General features: G+C 42.0%; 1 protein-coding gene across 8 annotated transcripts in view; it reads right to left on the bottom strand.

The window, feature by feature from the left end:
- Positions 1-349: 349 nt before the first annotated feature.
- LOC126427102 (poly [ADP-ribose] polymerase tankyrase-2-like) overlaps positions 350-20,456 on the bottom strand; it is a 543,050-nt gene continuing 522,943 nt past the window's right edge. For 2 of the 8 annotated variants that reach the window (XM_050089306.1, XM_050089307.1), the window contains exons 2-3: positions 2,584-3,143; positions 350-899 (exon numbers count right to left, since the gene is read on the bottom strand). In XM_050089306.1, coding sequence (XP_049945263.1) covers positions 407-899; positions 2,584-3,134 — 1,044 coding nt within the window. In that variant the 5' untranslated portion in view covers positions 3,135-3,143 and the 3' untranslated portion in view covers positions 350-406. Of the gene's footprint in view, positions 900-2,583; positions 3,144-16,379; positions 16,492-20,456 lie in introns of those variants that run through there. The other 6 variants (XM_050089311.1, XM_050089305.1, XM_050089304.1 and 3 more) reach the window with 5 other exon arrangements.

A 20,456-nucleotide genomic window follows, 5' to 3' on the forward strand; every position in this document is an offset into this window, starting at 1 on the left:
TAATAGAAGTACTGGACGCTTCTGGGAAGAGCATGTGGTGTACGATTCTTGAAACTGGTTTACAAGAATACCACACCAGAAGCTCACTGAAAATGATGTGTATTTGGAAAACAGTCAAGATCAAATGTTAATGATTGATGCTCTGGAGCAGTTTCAATAGAACTCTGTTCTCCTGTGCCAGTCAAACATTTGATCTACTGCCAGTAGAGTAAGTGTAAAACACTACTTTTTGGGAATTTCAGGGTAGTTGATGGTAGGAGTTTAGGAAGTCTCACCTGCGGAAGGAGGACCACTATGAGGAGAAGTGGGAAGGAAGAGCAGGTAAATATTTGAATAATTCAATGACACATTTCACAGTAAACCAGAAGTTTATTTGCTTTATCGAAAATGGTACAAAAGGTCCACCTCACACCGGATGAATCCCACTCAGAATACCGACGACAGTCTTCCTGTTGTACGCCTGGGCAAGTTGTAGAGGCGTCATACCGTATCCGGCAGCAGATCGGTCCGCTCCCAGCCGCAACAACAGGTTGACCACGGACGCTTCACCACACGCGGCAGCAACCTGCAGAGCCGTCTGCCCGCTGCCATCCCACGCGTCTATGTCTGCCCCGTAAAACAGCAAGGTCATCGCGACACCCTGCCTGCCCTGTCCCGCTGCTACGTGGAGGGGCGTCTGCTGCCAGTTATTCCGTGCACTGACATCGGCACCCGCCTCCAACAGCCAGTTTACGGCCAAGACGTCGCCACCCTTCGCCGCCTTGTGAAGTGCCGTGTAACCGTTCTCACTCCGGCAGTTTATTTTCACTCCCTGTGCCAGTATGTCTGGGAGTTCGTCCACATTTCCACGTTCTGCAGCTTCGTGCAGCCACTTCTTCAAGGCGACGTCCTTTGCGGCACTGGAAAACAGAGAGAGAGTACTTTCCACATAAATTTACTGTCACAGTAGATAGTCGCAAAATTATTAACTATACCAATTGAATGCTATAAGCCCACACGATCAGTGAGAAATGTGTATTAAGGATTGTAAGTTTGCTCCAGGATGAGGAAGGAGATTTTGAGGTTACACAGAATTACTTGACATTTTTAGAACTCTAAAAAACGTCAGAGGGTGGTGTACCAAATTAGACCTGACAAGAAGCAGAAACCAGACAGATACACAGATCTGACAACTACTGCTCTGGTACAAAGTGCTGCTCAGCCTTTTTTGAGAAACTGGCACTAAATTTCACTAGCCTGTGAGGTACCACACAAGAAAGCCAGCCATCTGACAAGTTACATTAATGCTACCGATTACGGCAGCGTGTCCTCGTACTGCTTATCAGTCCAGTCCTTCACGCTACCCTTTCACCGAACACTCGTTGCTGTGACAGATGTTTAAACTTACATAATAAAAATACACCTGTGGGGAGGAACTATCAAGATTAAATAAATAGTTGTGACAGTTATTTTTCTCTCAATACACTTGAGCATATCACACTCAAGTTATACCTGACTACATGATTTACAGATAAATATTCATTCCATTGTGATCTATTAGGTCAACTATAGATGTCTCCAAATATACCACAATGATTATTGGTATAATATTTTTTCCCTTCGAAACAAATGTGCATCATAACAAAAGAAGACATTTGTTAAATAAAAGCCCAGAAGAAAGAAATGAATATCAAGACTGTTGGCTGCCACCACCTCTAATTTTCAAAATACTGCTGCCCGATAACTAGCAACGTCCTACGGTATTCGACAGGATCGTGAAACTTTCCCGCTGTTTCTTGAAAATTACTTGGCAGTGCACAGTATTAGAGCACCTTTTGAGAGATTTAAGTAAGAAGCACAGCAAAAAGTAAGCGAAAGATGAGCAGGAAGAACTATTTGGTGTATTCACCCACAGCACGCACTTCTCCTGGCAACATATCAAGCAAGTGGTTTGTATACAGCAGCAATTGTGGTAGATGGGAACATGTTATTCTGAAGCCTATCTTATATGGAAGTATTTTTTATATTGAAATATCCAGCCCTGTAAACCTTTTAGCCAACTGCTCATTTGAGCTAATGTCATCCAAAATTTAATTCCAGCACAGTATACTGCATTTGTATACAAGGTTTTCTATGACAAATGTAACATTTTAAATCACTACATTCAGTTAAAACAAAAATGGAGAAAAGCGCACATGCAAAATATACATAGCACTCACAGCAGTCAGGTTAAGAATATTACTGTATATAACGAAGCACAATTCTGCTAAATTTTTTTGGGTCTAACTAGGCAAGTATACATTTATGTCCCAAATCTGCACTAAATTTTCTCCGCAACTGATTGTAAACTGCAACACTGCCTTCAAAAATACAGCAGAAGGATGTGAAAGTTCCATCATATCTTCAGAGCAGAAAAATGCTTACGGAGTGTCTCCTTACAGAATACACACACTGATAGTCCCAAGTGCAGATCGTGTGGAATATGCGAGATTTACACTAGTGAAATACATACCTCCAACCATTCCTTTGGGAAGTGTCAAGAGAAGGCTCACTACTTTGTAGGTGCTACTTACAAAGACAAACGAAATTAGAATTCCAGCTAACCTGATTTTCGCTTCAACCAACTCCGAGATTTGCGTCATCAGTTGCGGGCAGCAGGCCACTCCCTCTCGCCAGCCCTCCGTCTTGCGGGCCTCCGTAGGGTCCCGGGAGATCACCTCGACGGCGGCACCGAGCAGGCGCGAGCAACAGTGCTGCGAAGCCAGCACCGCACACTCCGCCACATTTTCTAGACACAAATTCTGCAGCAACCGGTCCTCGCAAGCCTCCTTCAGCAGGAGGAGGCCGTATTTGTCTGCAGCCGAGAGTAGCTCTGCCGCAGATTCTTTCCCCTCCGGCACCTCGTCCGTGTACACGTAGCGGACGAGCTGCCGCATAGTGGCAGCCTCTACGTCCGGTATCTGGACACGGCCACTGGCAGCTTCCTCCGTGTCGTGCTGCAGTAACATAGCTGCGAAGACCGGGCTCCTGGCGGCGAGTATTAAGCTGTGCGCCTCTATTTCACCATCTCGGACACACAGCGTAACGTCGGCACCCGTGCCCCCCCTCAGGAGCTCGGACATAGCGTGAACCAAACTGCCTCTGTTACTGGCCATATTTAGCAACTGAAATTGGGAGGTAAAAACGACAAATTAAAAGCTGCCCAGTTTCTGATACAGTAATTTAACAACTCGATAATGCCAATTCGAGTTTGTTTAGAACAAACACTTCAATTTCACCACTTTACCTTCAGCACCTATAAACAAATACAATTAAAGACAGAAAGTAGGTTGCGCAGGTCTCAGTGATATCCGAGCTAGAGAACAAGCTGTAGTTTTGAGGAAAGTCCACTGCCACCACAAATATAAAAAATCCTCCAGCCTTACTTTAAAAAAGCGAAATGTTTACATTATACTCAATATCTATAATACTCCAGGCTTTAGGCATGAGCAGTTCAGATCATTCTTAAACAAGAAACAAAAGCAGTGATACAACAATCTGACCGAGATAAAAGCTCTGCCGACAGCAATGAAAATTCCATCACGGACCAGCGAACTAACAATTACTTCAACATAGTAGCAAGCATTGGTACCAATAATGAACTGGCAAATGCAGATGCATTAATTTTACTTTTGACACAAGGCACGTACTACCCACATGTAGTCTCAAAATTACAATAGATAAATAGAGAGTTGTAACTGTGTTGGCTCTAATGGTGTTCATAGTTTATTTAAAATGTTGTGGAGGTTCCTAGAAATAACCTTAAGCTATCTCTGTTGTTAATGACTCGTGGCATAACTGACAGGACGTCATATCCTGCATTGACACCCAGCTATATATATTTTTCAAAGAGATTTTGAGAAAATAGCCTGGGATACAACACACCCATTCATCAAACAGAAACGTAGCTGTGTGCGTATGGCATTCATGCAGGATTCTCCACAGGGAACAATACACTACCTCACAAGATAAGTGCAGCTGACTGTGTGCACTATGTATTGTGACACCTATTCACAATGGTTTGACATGCAAACTAAATGTTACATTAAACTAGAGTCCATACGTCAAGGATTTAATCAGAAACGACACCCCCTCCCCCCCCAAAGTTGTTTGGGAGTTAACAAAATCTTTGTCACGGTAACAGATATAACGTGAGATCTACAATGAACTGGAGTCAACACAAGCCTGTCAAGATGGTTGGTTTGTGGTGGTTGAAGGGACCAGACTACAAAGGTCATCGGTCCCTTTTTCCACAATAATGAAACACCCACAAGGAACAAAAACAAGCAACAGAGATGACAAGGGATGACAGAACAAGAAAACAGACAACGACCAGAAAATAGGAATTAAAAACACACAGCGTGTTACAGTAGTTGGCCAACCACATAAACAAAAAAAAAGGGAAAAGCCAACCACCAAGAACTAAAAAGCCCAATCTAAAAGCATAAGCCAAAGGTGAGAAACAACAAAAGAGAGAAACCCTTTGATTGAGTGATAAAAAACCCCTGCACAAATAAAACTCGAAACTAAGCCTGCCATGACAGCATCATTCGTTAGAAGTGCAGGGAGCACATCAGGCAGTGCAAATGTGTGCCTGAGCACAGTTATATGTGGACAGTCCAACAAAATATCGACCACTGTCAATGCTGAACCATAGCGACAGAGGTGGGTCCTCGCGTCACAATAAATAACCGTGCATCATCCAGGTGTAGCCAATGCGCAGCCGACAGAGCACAACAGTCCTTGCGAGAGACCCGGAGGAAGAGTGCCACCCACCGGTAGTCTGCTCGACAATCCGAAGTTTGCCGAGTGAAGGCAGGGTGCGCCACTCATCAGCCCAGGTACCGAGAACCTTATGCTGCAAAAGTGAACGGAGATCACACTCCGAAAGGCTAATCTCCAAAGCTGGTGCACCGACAGCCTGTTTGGCTAGTGTTCATTACCCGGGATGCCGACACAATTTGGGGTCCACACCAAAACCACGGAGCGGCCGCAATGGGCGGGAGAGTGGACGGACTCCTGGATAGCCGTCACCAGTCGAGAGCGAGGGAAACACAGGTCGATAGCTCGTAAACTACTCAGCGAGTTACTACAGGTAACTAAGGACTCACCTGAACAGGAGCGGATATACTCTAGGGCGCGAGAGATGGCGACCAGCTCGGCAGTGAAAACACTGCAGCCAGACGGTTATGAGCATCGTTCAGAATGATCCCGAGAGTAAGAACAGGGGATTGCACATTCCGTGACAGAAACGATGCCGGTGGCGATCGTGAGAACCACCGCATCAATGTCACTACGAGAAAAAGGCTCAAGAGTGGCAATGCAGGTGAACCAGTCCCAGTCAGCCTTATTCAAAGCCCATCTGGGGAGGCGCCGAGGTGAGTGGCGCTGGGGCAGTGACAGAAAGATTGGAAAGTGGTCACTACCGCACAAGTTGTCACGCACACTCCAATGGACAAACGGTAGAAGGCTGGGGCTGTAGACAAAGGTCGATGGCCGAGTACATGCCGTGTGCCACACTGAAATGTGTGGAGGCATCATTAATAGAGAAAGGTTGAGCTGTGCCAACACTTTCTCAGTGACAGTGCCTCTGCCTGTTGCCACCAATCCACCCAACAAAAGGTTAAGGGGGGTTTAAGTCCCCCCCAATAACAGAAAAGGTGGCGGCAATTGGGCTATCACCGCAGCCAATACACGCTGCGGGTCATCACCATCCGGCGGAAGATAGAGACTGCAGACAGTTAACAGCCTGAGGCATCAAAACCCAAACAGCGACAGACTCTAAAGGTGTCTGAAGAGGGACACACCCACTGTGAAGAGTGTTAAGGACGTAGTCTCAGACTCCACCAGATACCCTCTCATAAACTGCTGGATTGTTATAATAACCCAAATAGCCACGGAGGACGGGGTTTTGCATCACCGGAAACCCAGTTTCCTGGAGAGAAATGCAGAAGAAAGGGTGAAGGCTGAGAAATTGTCGGAGCTCAGCAAGGTAGTGGAAAAAACTGCTGCAGTTCGACTGGAGGATGACATTGTCCACGGAGGAAAACAGCGTCAAGAGATCGAGGTGGTAGGTTACACCGCTGGATCACCCGCTGCCACCAACTGAGTTCCCATATGATCGACTTTCACGGTGTCTGAGGGTCCTGCGAGATCTAGGTCCTCAGTAGATACCAGAATCTCGGCAGAGCTCGTACATTGCGGTGGGGTGGGCCCACCGTAAGTTCCTTCGTCTTAGAGGTCATCTTCTTGGACATTTCTCACTGCTCCTTGGGTTTCCTCAGTCTCTGGGACTGAGGAGGATCGTGAAGCCCCACAACCAGCTGCTTGTGGGCACTTACACCACAGGCAGGCATCATCCTTCTCACTGGTGTAAACCTGGGAAGAGAGGGACCCAAGAGACTCCTCCTGAGCAAGATGAGCCAAAGAAGTTTGACGCTTCTCCAGCTTAGAAGAGGGCATGGACAACCCCGATGGGTGGGGGATGTTGTTCCTGAAGTAGGTGGCGCAGGAGCAACAGAGCGTAGTGCCCCTCAGGTTAAGAGGCAGATGTAGTGTTACGGCTCTGGGTGCCGACTGGAATTCGCTGAACTTGATGGGACTACCACTGTTGTCATAGGGGCGGCATAAGACGGAGTCATTTGCACAAGATGGAGTCGTTCGTATTTCCTCTTAGCCTCGATGTCGGTCAGTCAGTCCAGGGTCTTTTATTACATGATTTTCCCCTCTTTCTGTAAAATCCTGCAGCCTAGTGAGCAAGGTGAATGATGCTCTCTGCAGTTGACACAGATGGGAGGCAGGGCACACTGAGTATATGGATGTGATGGGTGTTCGAAATCTCGACATGTGACACTGGAAGTACAGCAGGAAGACATACGGCAGCCCTTAAAGCACCGCATCAGGTGAGGGATATAGAGCTTGACGTCACAGTGGTAGACCGTCACCTTGACCTCCTCAGGCAATGTATCACCCTCGAAGGCCGAGATGAAGGCACCGGTGGCAACCTGATTATCCCTCGGACCTCGATGAACGTGGCAGATGAAATTAACATCTCACCACCCTAAATTGGCGTGCAGCTCGTCATCAGACTGCAAAAGAAGGTCCCTGTGGAACATAATAACCTGGATCATATTTAAGGTCTTATGGAGCACGATTGTAACTGAAACATCCCCAACTTGTCACAAGCGAGTAAAGACCGTGACTGGGCAGAGGATGATTTTTTATCAAAACTGACCCAAAACATGTGAGATTGCTTTTGGTCGCCTATCACAACAGGCAGGAATACCGCAGGGCTATTCTAACCCCCAGACCCACAGGGGGACAAACCTGACAAGAAGCTCTGTTAAAATCCATTCATTCGAATTTAGTTGGCGTACTGGGAATAGCATTAAGCATGAAGTGAAAGGAAGTTGCCATATTTAGTGCATTAATAGGACTATGATTAGCTTAACTTATTACTGTACACTGAGATGACAACAGTCATGGTATAGCAATGTGCACATATACTGATGGTGGTAGTATCAAGTACACAAGGAATAAAGGAGGCAGAGCTGTCATTTGTAGTCAGTTGAAAAGGTTTCTTAAGTGATTATGGCCACACGACTGGAATTAAACTTCCCATGCGGAATGGTAGTTGCAGGTCGATGTACGGCACATTCAATTTCGGAAAGCATTACACAGTTCATTATTCCAAGATCCAAAATGTCGAGAGTCTGCCGAGAATACCAAATTCCAACTGTTACATCTCACCACGGGCAACACTGCTGCGGCACTGGCAAAGGGTTGTCAGTGGTAACAGGCAAGCAACAATGTGTGAAATAACCGCAGAAGCCAATGTGGGAAATACAATGAATGTATCTGTTAGGACAGTGAGGTGAAATACACTATGGAAGCAGACTACCAATGCGAGTGCCTCTGCTAACAGTACATCGCTTCCGGTGCCTGTCCTATCCTTGTGATCGTATCGTTTGGACGCTCGATGACTGGAAAAACCACGGCAAGGTCAGACGAATCCCAATTTCAGACGGCGGAATTCTAGCGTGGTACAGAGCCTACGAAGCCACAGTTGTTAATAAGGCACTGCGCAACTTGGTGATGGCTCCATAATGGTGGGGGCTATGTGTACATTACATGGAACTGATCACATACTGGGAAAGGTTATTTTCGGCTATCTTAAGACCATTTACAGCCACTCAAGGACAATGGTCCTGAACAATGATGGATTTTTATGAATGATAATGTGCCATGTCACAGGGACACAACTGTTAGCAATTGTTTGAAGAATGTTGCAGATAATTCACATTAATGATGTGGCCACCCAGACTGCCCAATGTAAATCCCATGTAACATTTAAGGGATCTAATAGGGCAGTCAGTTCCAGCACAAAATGATGCACCAGGAATATTTTCACAATTATGGAGAGCAATAGAGGCAGCACAGCTCAATATTTCTACAAGGGACTTCCAACAAGTTGTTTATTCCACACCACATTGAGTTGCTGCGCTGTGCTTGGCAAAAGGTCCAAAACAATATTACGAGGTATCCCGTGACTTGTTGCCTCGGTATATGCTCACTATTGTTGTCACCTCAGAAGGGTTTCCACCTTGGTAAGATATACAGAACACACATTTGGAAATTACATTTATAATGCAATTTATGTTACAAATAAATTGCACAATTAATACACATCAGTTTTATTAGATGTTAGACAAGTCCCTGTGGAATAATTTGATTCCTGCGAAACATACACAGCACATCAGAAACTAACTATATAAGGGATTTGGGATGTCTACAAAGCACTGCCACTAACTGGTACTGGAGAGGAGAATTCTCTATCTCACCTGATACACAAGCTAGTTGGCAATAAACTTAACATCCGTGTCTGCCAATCTTTAATAACACAACCCAGAATGGAATGAAATTTTTAAAGTTACAGGTAACTCACTTTTGTCAGGTATCATTACATATACCAATATCACAATAGCAACAACTAATATGTTCAAGAGAACCACACACCCCACCAGTGAGTGCATCACTTTATCTGGGGAAGTTAATAGATCCATCCTTCATGAAATCCTCCCCATTCCACCAAGATTGTCTTTCCACCGTCCATGTAACCTTTGTAACCTCTGGGTTCATCCCTATGAAATCCCCAAATCATCCTCCCTACCCTCTGGCTCCTACCCTTGTAACCACCCCCCGGTGTAAAACCTGTCCCATGCACCCTCCCACCACCACCTACTCCAGTCCTGTAACCCGGAAGGTGTACACGATCAAAGGCAGAGCCACATGCGAAAGCACCCACATGATTTACCAACTGACATGCCAACACTGAAGCCTTCTATGTGGGAATGACCAGCAACAAACTGTCAATTCGCATGAATGGACACAGGCAGACAGTGTTTGTTGGTAATGAGGATCACCCTGTGGCTAAACACGCCTCTGTGCACAGCAGCACATCTTGGCACAGTGTTACACCGTCCGGGTTATCTGGATACTTCCCACAGACACCAACCTATCAGAACTCCATAGATGAGAACTTGCCCTTCAATTTATTCTCTCTTCCCGTAATCCACCAGGCCTAAACCTCCGCTAATTTCTAGTTGCCGCCCCTCATACCTCACCTGCATTCAACAACATCTTTGCCTCTGTACTTCCGCCTCGAGTGATTTCTGCCCAACCTCTTTGCATTTACATTTGTCTGCCGGTGTCTGTATATGTGCAGATCAATATTTATGCATGTGCCTGAGCGCATACTTGTCCTTTTCCCCCCTAAGGTAAGTCTTTCCGCTCCTGGGATTGGAATGACTCCTTACCCTCTCCCTTAAAACCCACACCCTTTCGTCTTTCCCTCTTTCCTGATATAGCAACCTTGGGTTGCGAAAGCTTGAAATAAATTTGTGTGTGTGTGTGTGTGTGTGTGTGTTTATTGTCTATCAACATACCAACACTCATTTGGTAAGTTACTCCAAAGATGCTGTAACTCACTAAACCAAAGTGTTGGTATGTTGATAGAGACAATAAAACAAACAAACACACACACACACACACCTCCATCAGCACATATACATATTGTCTGTCTATAGGTTGACTGACAGATTTTTAATTCGTACTCTGCAATATTGTTATGTAGCACTTCCGACAGGATTACATCTACACAGCACTGAAAAAAGCTAATAGGACTGAATACAAAATTCTTGAAAAAAAGTTTCTTGTTTAGCTTACACCACAATAATGGACAATAAATTTCATGACTATTTCAAAATGCGTAAAAAAATTAACATGGTTGTCTGTGAGGCAAAGGAACTGTACAACTTGCAGTTTATATTCTACTGTAGAAATAAATATGAAGCCATGTGGGGAGTTAAAACAATAGAACACAATATGCTGCCAGTCTACAATTTAGCATAGAATAGCATTCTAAAAATTTAAGACAAACACAAATTAAGAAAACTTCAGGCCTAGAGGAAGTACTAGACAAGTGCCTCGTGATCAAATACCCTTTCACAGAAGGCAGATTTGTACAGTTCTGCTACAGCTGTCATTATATTTGAAACAAAATATTTAGTTCAAAACTACTGACCAAATTTGCCTTCTTAGTCAGCTTCAAGTCAATGTTTACCGTGTTCGTATGTATATAGCATTAAGAGATCTTACAGTGTCACAAAAGAAACAGGACTTCCGAGTCTACTCCAGCAAAATCGGAATTTCATAAACCATATTAAAATGCTTCATTCCACTCTAATTACACGTTTCTATGTCCAGATGCACTCTGAAGTACCTGATATTCAGCTTTTCATGTGGTTTTCGCGATACCAATTTTCTTGGAGGTCCAGTACTGTATTCTCATGTTTGGTTCTTTTTACGGTATAATGTCATTCATCCCAGAAAATGAAAATTTCCACTTGAAATTGAACGAGGTTGAAAGTAGCCAATAGTGTGGAATGAAACACTTCGTTTCAAATTAACTGCCTCAGCGGAAAAAAAAGTAGAAGCAAATTCATCTATAAAACAGAAATAGCTTCTTTAAGACATTAATGGTTGATTGCTAATGTTGTGGAAATAATATAAAATCAGAAAATTGGAACTACTGACTTATTTTGGTCTTTCATGGTTATGAGAATGTATATTAATTCACTTTATGGCTCCCAGCCACAGAAACCTGTTTTTATTTTGTTTGACATGGGAAAGGACCCCCCTCCCCCCCCCCCAACTATAAAACACTGCACATGCTCAAATCTGGCAGCAAGGGTGCGGCAGCATCTGGCTACTTGCTGCTACCGCTCATACGGCAAACAGCCACACTTCAAGGAGCCAGAAGAGGGAGGAAGGCACTGCTCTTACGCGAATTCAGCTCTGCGCATGCGCACGAGCCCAATGGCAACTACTCAAACGAACCTATAGTATCCTATTCTTCAGTTGACCTACATAACTCAACTGAAAGAGATACTAGCACAAAAACGGAAAAAGACAAGTAACGTTAACCTCTGTCGACGTATGAGTTGCATCCCGAACTTGAGCTGATCTTCATACGGTAACTGCAGTACGGTATCAAATTAGACACGTTGCAACTTTTTCTTGCCTTTGCTAGCACTAGTATCCTATGTAGGTCAACTGGAGCATGGGATTCAAATTTTACAGGTGTTGCTTTTTTCGCCTCTGCTACTACTAGCAACCTATTCTTCAGCTGATACTAGTTCAGGCAGAAGTGAAAATATCGACATACGTAAAATCTGTATCCCAGGTTGCTAATGCTAGTGAAGACAAAAAAATCTAAGTAACATTGGCATCCTGTGCCTCAGTTGAAAACCACGAGTGCAAAAAAAAGCGATATACATAAAATCTGTATCTCACACTTCAACTGACCTAAACAGCTAAGCTGAAGTAAGTGGTATGAATTTTTTTCCACCTTTGATACTAATAGTATCGGATGAAAATTATCATAGTGGTACCAGTAACAGTGAAATAACCTCCAACAGTTAAATTTGTATCCCGTATTTCAGTTTATTTAGGTCAACTAAAGAATAAGATACTAGCATAGGTGAAAAAACTTCAACTGTAAAATTCGTATTCCATATTGCAGTTGACAAACCCCACCCTATGTCTTCCATATTGATAGGAATACATAAAATCCAAACCCACAAACAAAACCAAAAAATAAAAATTGCTCAGAATGAAAAACAATCCTAAAAATCTCATACACACTAAGAATGAAAATATGTACTGAAAGAATTGGAATGAACAGATGGTTTAATACAAGCGACAAAAATGTTACACAATGTCCAGCTCTATCTTTAAAAACATTCATTTATTTCAATTTACAATGATGCTATGCCACAGAAGATGATCCATTTACAACCTACAGCTCGATAATAAAGGCATTCTGGTTGTGAGTAAACTATGATACATTGTATCACGTGTAGGCTCCAGAATACTATCTGCAAATAACCAGCAGAACTCTCAGCAAGTGAGCTATAGTGTGATACTGCCACTGCTGCCCCCCCCCCCCCCCCCCACACACACACACAATGAAATATTCGCAGTAGTAGCTGTAACTGGCCGGGAAACACGGGAAGGTTTCAGATAGATTATATAATGGTAAGACAGATCTAGCAACCAAGTTCTAAATTTTAAAACATTTCCAGGGGCAGATGTGGACGCTGGCCACAATTATTATTTGTACATAAAAACTAAAACTTCAAAAAGTCAGAAATTTAAGGTCTGAGATGAGGCCTGGATTAACTGAAAGAACAAGAGGTTTTAGAGGGGATATTATAGAAGAGCAATTCCACCTATCTGCGTTGACCCATTACGTCATGAACCTGGCAGAAATAGCTATTCCAAGAGTCTCCAATGTGGCGCCTATGATGCCACTACATACACACAGCAACAAACACGAAAATACATATAAATAAGACAATTACATTTCCCCAAAAGTACTATCAAACTAAGGGGACAACCACAGGAACCTGTGGGTTTTAGGGTGAGTGCAAGCTAAATATAACAGTAAAAAGAACACACCATGATCCCAAAAGATAAAATGATAAACAAAAAGAAAAAAATTACTACATTCCACTACAACAAAAATGAGCAGGAATCAGATACTTCCCTTGACCTATACAGGCGAAGATACCAAAACATCAATACCTACAACTAAAGCAATGAAAATTGGAATCTGACATTTCCCTTGACCAATATACGTCAACCACAAATGATGATACCAAAACACCAACACCTACAATTACAAAAACAGGAATCTGTCATTTCAAGTGACCCACATAGGTCAACCATAATTGTTGATATAAAAAAATCAGCACCTACAACTACGAGAAATAAAATCAAAACCTCAAAGATCCACAAATCAAACCTCCGTACATAAATTAAAACATTAATACACCATAAATACACAAAACAACTCGAGAAGAATAGACAAAAAAACCATGTACTTTCAACCAGAAAATTCCCACACTGAAAACTAGATCGGCAAGCGCCCCCCCCCCCAAATATACACACATATTGAACGTCTTGCCACAGTACAAACAACAAACCAGTAACACCTAATGAAAACACCACCCACCCACCCACACAAAGGCACCATGAAACAACAATGCGACATCTACAAACACAACCAACTCAAGCACTGAGCCATAATTACGTCACACACCACAACACCCTTACATCACATGTCAAAGCAGACGGGTGGAATCTGATGCTTCCTCTGACCCGTAGAGTGTTTCAGAGAGGGCATTAGGGAACAATTGACAAGAATGGGGAAAGAAATACAGTAGAATGGGTAGCTTTGAGAGACAAAATAGTGAAGGGAGCAGAGGATCAAGTAGTTACAACTACTAGGGCTAGTAGAAATCCTTGGGTTACAGAAGAGAATGAATTTGATGAAAGGAGAAAATTCAAAAATGCAGTAAATGAAACAGACAAAACTGAATACAAACGCCTAAAAAATGAGATCAGCAGGATGTGCAAAATGGCTAAGCAGGGATGGCTAGAGGCATGATAGATACTGCCTAACAGAAAATTAGAGATATTTGGGGAAGTATGAATATCAAGAACTCAGATGGGAAGCACAGACAGAAAAGCAGAAAGGTGGAAGGAGTATACAGAGGGTCTATACAAGGGAGATGTCCTTGACGGTAATATTATGGAAATGGTAGAGGAAGTAGGTGAAGGTGAAAAGGGAGATGTACTGCATGAAGAATCTGACAAAGCACCGAAAAAACTAAGCTGAAATGTAGCCCCGGGAGTTTACAACATTCTATTAGAACTACTGATAGCCTTGGGAGAGCCAGCCCTAACAAAACCACCATCTGGTGTGCAAGATGGAGGACAGGCAAAATACCCTCAGACTTCAAGAAGAATATAACTCCAAACCAAAAGAAATCAAGTGTTGACAGGTGTGAAAATTACCAAATTATCAGCTGCAAAATACTAATGCACATTCTTTACACACAAATGGAAAAACTGGTGGAAACCGACCACACAGGGAAGATCAGTTTGGATTCTGTAGAAATGTTGGAAGACGCGAGGCAACACTGACCTTACGACTTCGTTTAGAAGATAGACAAACCTACATTTTTAGAATCTGTAGACTTAGAGGAAGCTTTTGACAATGTTGACTGGAATACATTACCAAATTCTGAAGGTGGCAGACTTCAAACAGGGAGCAAAAGGCTACTCCCAACATGTACAGAAACCATACGGCACTAATAATAATTAAGGTCATGAAAGGGAGTGAGATGGGGGGGGGGGGGGGGGCGGAAGAAGGGAGAGAGTAGTAGCCTGTTCCCGATATATCTATATACTGAGCATGGAGTAAAGGATACAAAAGAAAAAGTTCGAGTATGAATTAAAACCTAAGGAGAAGGAATAAAAACTGAGGTCTGCTGATGGCAATTCCATTAGCAAAGGACCTGTAAGAGCAGTTGAACCGAAAGCACAGTGTCTTGAAAGGAGAATATAAGATGAACAAAAAGAAAAGCAAAACAAGGATAATGGAATTAGTGAATTAAACCGGGTTATGCTAAGGGAATTAGATTAGGAAATGAGACACAAAGTAGTAAATGAGTTTGGCTATTTGGGGAGCAAAATAACTGATGACGGTCGAAGCAGAGAGGATATAAAATGTAGACTATGGCAAGTAAAGCATTTCCGAAGAAGAGAAATTTCTTAACATCGAATACAGGTTAACTGTCAGTAAGTCTTTTCTGGAAGTTTTTGTATGGATTGTAGACGTGTATGAAAGTGAAACATGGACAATTAACAGTTTAAGCAAGAAGAGAATAGAAGCTTTCGAAATGTGGCGCTATAGAAGAATATTGAAGATTAGATGGGTAGATCACATAACTGATGAACTAATGAATAGAACTGGGGAGAAGAGGAATTTGTGGCACAACTTGACTACAACGGAGCAGTTGGTAGGCCACGTTCTGAGGCATCAAGGGATCACCAGTGTAGTATCGGAGGGAAGCGCAGAGGATACAAATCATACAGTGAGACCAAGGCATGAATACAGTAAACAGACTCAGAAACACATAGGTTCCAGTAGTTACTCAGATGGAAAAGTTTGCACAGGAGAGAGTATCAACGAGAGTTGCATCAAACCAGTGTTGTGTATTGAAGACAAGTGGTAACTGACTATCCCTGCGGCATAGCCTATTTAACACATTTTATTCAAAAAACGTTCGTGGCAAAATGAGAAAACTCACTGTAAATACTGACAAGACCCCAACTACTATTTTTATGCATATAATGTACGTACAACTAAAACTACGAGAAATGATGCAGGGGGGTCCATTACCTAAAATTTGCAGCTAATGCCAATGTTTAAAAAATCAAAACATTAAAAACTATATATGAATACAATGCCTTAAGGAAACACATTACAGCTAACTTCACTCTTTTATGCTTGTTAATCTTAAAGAAAATTCGCCGTATTCACACATTCAACCTCGTTCCCGAACAAGAACTTTAATACCACATGCTGTTCGAAACAATTTGGCTGCAAAATATGTACAACAGTAACTGTCCTCAATCACAATGTTACCGATGGCGAGAAAATATTCTTACTTTCTATAATGGTCAATACAATAACTGCGATTAAAGAAAAAAAAATACACATGAACTAACAATTTTTACCAAGCCCTACTATTAGAATGCACAGCTCCCTTTAAGCTTACATCACATCTACAGTTACTACCACGTGGAACCAAGGGCAAGCATACTGTTTCATGAACACACAATATTTTTGCGACGAACGAATCTACAATGTATTGCAAGCAGACCACCGAAACACTTTTTCGCGTCATAGACAAAAAGTTAATAGCGCGACTAAAACGATTAGCACTTACCAGTTACAATGAATGAAGAAATACAGACAGGCGAAAAACGAACGGCAAACAGAAACTCCTCTTCAGCTACTCAAATCGACGACCGCAAAACAAATGAACACGTGAGACGAGGAAATGACCAAAGTATCTGCTACAACGCGAATTGCTACCAACTTCTTTCCTATGTGGTCGAACTAATACATACATCTTTGGTCTTTTGTTTTAAGGCCACCTGATAATTTTCAAATAAGAGTGTTGGATGCATTATACAAATTTAAAGGCAGACACACTCAGACAGATGTTATATATGTGTTCTGACAGCATGTACCAGGTTATATTATAACAAGACTGAAATACAACAAATATCCAGAATGTGGCAAATGTACAATTACAGAAAACAGAATTACGCGTAACATACACATAGAAAGTTATTAAATATTTTCAGTTACAATGTAATCTCTAAAATTTAGTATAATTTTAAATACTTGCTCATTTTACAGACATATCTAATTTTTTTATAACTGATTTTGGTTGCTTACTTAAGTCTTTTGACTGTTTTACGTGGTACACTCATCGTTGGTTTCAATTTTGGCTGTCTCGTGTAATAACTTCCTGTGTTATGCTCATGTATGTCTTTATTATAGGAGCCATAATATCCCGATATCCAATTTATACACTGAAACGTATTTTTCTTGCTGCAATCTATATCCAACTATACTCCAGTCTAATTTTGCCTTTTACATTAAGGAACAATACAGTTTTGCTTTTATATACGATACTGGTTGATCAGTAAATGATACACGCCACAGTTTTTACATTGATAAATTACTTCGTATTTCCGGCCGAAATCTGCTTTTCCTGTTTTGAGCAACTGAGTGAAGTGATAGTTCCTCTAACCTATGACGACAGGTGAGTAAATACAGGTTTTGCCTGGAAAATTAATTTGTTGGTGTGGCTATTATCCACAACAAATATATAAATATTGGTTTTAGAGATTGAAATGTCTTTTTCTTGTGCAATCTATATTTATTTGTGTTCCAGGTGCATTTTATATTTATACCTACAGTAAGTAAATTGTCGACATACACTGATGGTACAAAAATGCAGCACCCCAAGGACAAAATCTTTTTAATGATAAGTGAATTGACAGGCAGTTAGTTATTCACCGTAGGAGTATATGATAACAACTTTTGATCAAATGAACACACATGTCACAGTAAAGGGTGCGCAAACAGCGGCATTAATTCACAATGTGCCCCCCTCTGGCAGACACACAGATGTGAACTCTCACATGCAAACGATGATGAAGGTGCAAAATGATATGCTGCAATAAACTGTCCTAAGGACCTTTTGCCTATTATTGTAATTCGGCAATGGCTCTTGCAAGCCCTGGAGAATGAGTAAATTACTGTGTCATCATATCTCACACATCTAATAATGACGAGAGATGTGGTGATGTTGCTGATCAGGGCAGTTGTTGCACACCACAAAGAGCATGTTGCATCAAAGAAGCCTTATGTGGACGTGTATTGTCCTGCTGAAGAAAAGCATTAAATGGACTGCACCCATGCAATGTATTGGGCACTGATTATTTTACCCCACAGAAACACCAAGTATGACCATGAATTGTAACTGATTGCCCTCCCCCAACCCCTACCATGGAGTCTGGAATGGGACCTATGTGAGTCACGAGACCTGCACATTACACGTGTATGTCCGTCACTTGCATACAGACACAACCTATTCTCATCACTGAAGACAATAGTGCCATTCCGCTCACCTGTCAACACCTTCATGACACCTGAGTACTAGTAGGCATGATTGGTGGTTTCATGGAGTTTGTGGTAACCTGGCCAGAGGCATACTTGGCTTTATCCTGCTGCAAGCAGGTGGTTCCCAATGATGCCCTTACGACACAGCACATGCAACATGAGCCCAGATTTCTTCCCTTAATGATGACTGGCTGGCCACCACTCTTCACACACTTTATCGACATTTATGTCGATCTCTACAAAGCTGAAGACAAGATCGTGGTCTACAGGTGTGGGAATGTTCTACAGCCCACTGATGAAAGCAGCAACATATAACAAACACATTGTTGCCAACATGTGCAGCACTCTGTTGATACGTCTTCCTGCAGGCTGTAGTTTTTCAGCAAGAATATGTACTCTTCGCTGGGGAAGGGTTGTACCATAAAATGCATCTTTAAAATACTTTACGCCCCAAAAACAAGCAGAGTTACGGCCTGCAGAGTCGAAACACAGGTATACAAATAGCCCTCGTGAGGAACACATGATCTGCAATGACTGAGAGAGTTGAATCATTTATGTAGGGAATAAATCCCATTGACTCGACTATGGAACCTTGTAGCACACCATGTTGGACAGTATAATTCAGGTCTGTGATTGATTCTGTTTCCTCCTCTACTACTGAGCGAGGTGTGGTTAGCACATTGGACTCAGATTCAGGAGGACGAAGGTTCAGACCCGGATATGGCAAGATTTTGGTTTCCATGATTTCTCTAAATAGCTTCAGGTAAATTCCAAGACGTTCCCTTTGAAAGGTGATGACTGACTTCCTTACCCATCCTCCACTAATCCGATAGGACTGGTGACCTTGATGTTTGGTCCCTTACACCCAAATCAACCAACTAACCCCCTGTAGTATATTGGTTTTCTATGTGCTGTTCCCAACTCATAATGTACTATTTCTGAACTTTTTCGTTATGTCTTTGTATTTCCTTTGAAACCCAGTCCAGTAAAGTTTCTCCATTAAGTCAGGATGATTTAGAAAGAACCATGAAGATCCCAAGTCTTCTGTGGTCAGTCAAAAGAGCTCACAATATGTTCAGCTAAATCTGTTAATGAGACTATCATTAACTTCCTTTCTCTGATATCAAGTTCTGACAAGTATACTACTAAAAATTTAGTTATAAAACTTACAATTCCATTACTTACTGTCATTTCATAGATTTTTTTGCAAAAGTGGAGATAAAAGATAGTGGTTAGCGTTATCCAAATTCACCTATTTTTCCCCATGTGACTTCTGCAACTGTGTCTTTGTACAGTTATCTTAGAAAAAATAAAGAAAGTGCCACCGTTTACTCACCACCTAGCAGTTTCGACGTGGAAGATCCAGAAAGAGGCAGGGTTTCAGATGGCAGTTGGAGGATGTCTCTGCAAAATAAATGACTTCAGAGAAAGGGAGGCAACGAAGGAAGAACTGCAAAGATGAACTTGCAATCCACTTTGTATCGGATGTTGGTAAAGTGAAATGGATAGAGAAATATGCATAAATAAATATTAAGTGAAAAGACAAATGTAATTAAAAATTTCCGAACAAAACCCTTATAGCTATAGTTATTAACAATATAAGCCATTAATTTGCAAACTACTTTGTATCAGATGTTAACAAAATGATATGGCAAGAGAAATAAATAAATTTCTGCGCGAAAATATAGGTGTAATTACAGAATTTCCGACCAAAAGTCTTACAGCCTCAGTTACGTTAGTGAATGATATTTTGCTTACGATTGTAAATATTTTTCTCCCTGGCTTGTCCACGCCTTCCAAAAACTTCACATGCTCGTAAAATATCCATTTTGGAATATAGATCTCTGTTGTCCCAGACCCACTTCGAGTTTTGTCCATTTTACAATCCTCACGATTGTAGTGTGTTTTCATATTTGTCCATTTCCTTTCACACTCCACAAGGAGTACATCAATTTTATCCAAAACTTCTTTCAACAAATCTTTCCTTTTATATCTGTCTTCATATGCAGAATCAGAAGAGTCCTACATAGATTTGTGAATTTCCATTTCTAACAAGAACTGAATTGTTAGATCTGTTGACGGCACCTGGTTTGCCATTGTCGAAACAAAAACAGCAGATGAAGAAAGGAACACAGCAGACGATACGACAGATGCACATGCTTAAGTCACACAACTCTGACGTGTTTTTGCTCAATGACCTTCAACTACAAACTCGAGACAAAACTTCCCTCAAGCAGTTGTTCAGACTCGCGACTTTAAACAACTGAGTTGGTTTTCAGTGTGAAGGCCCCTTTAAGGGGACCACACAGTGGCTCAGGTCGAAAAA

The sequence above is a fragment of the Schistocerca serialis genome, chromosome 11 (genome assembly GCF_023864345.2).
Source record: "Schistocerca serialis cubense isolate TAMUIC-IGC-003099 chromosome 11, iqSchSeri2.2, whole genome shotgun sequence".
NCBI classification, from domain to species: Eukaryota; Metazoa; Arthropoda; class Insecta; order Orthoptera; family Acrididae; genus Schistocerca; species Schistocerca serialis.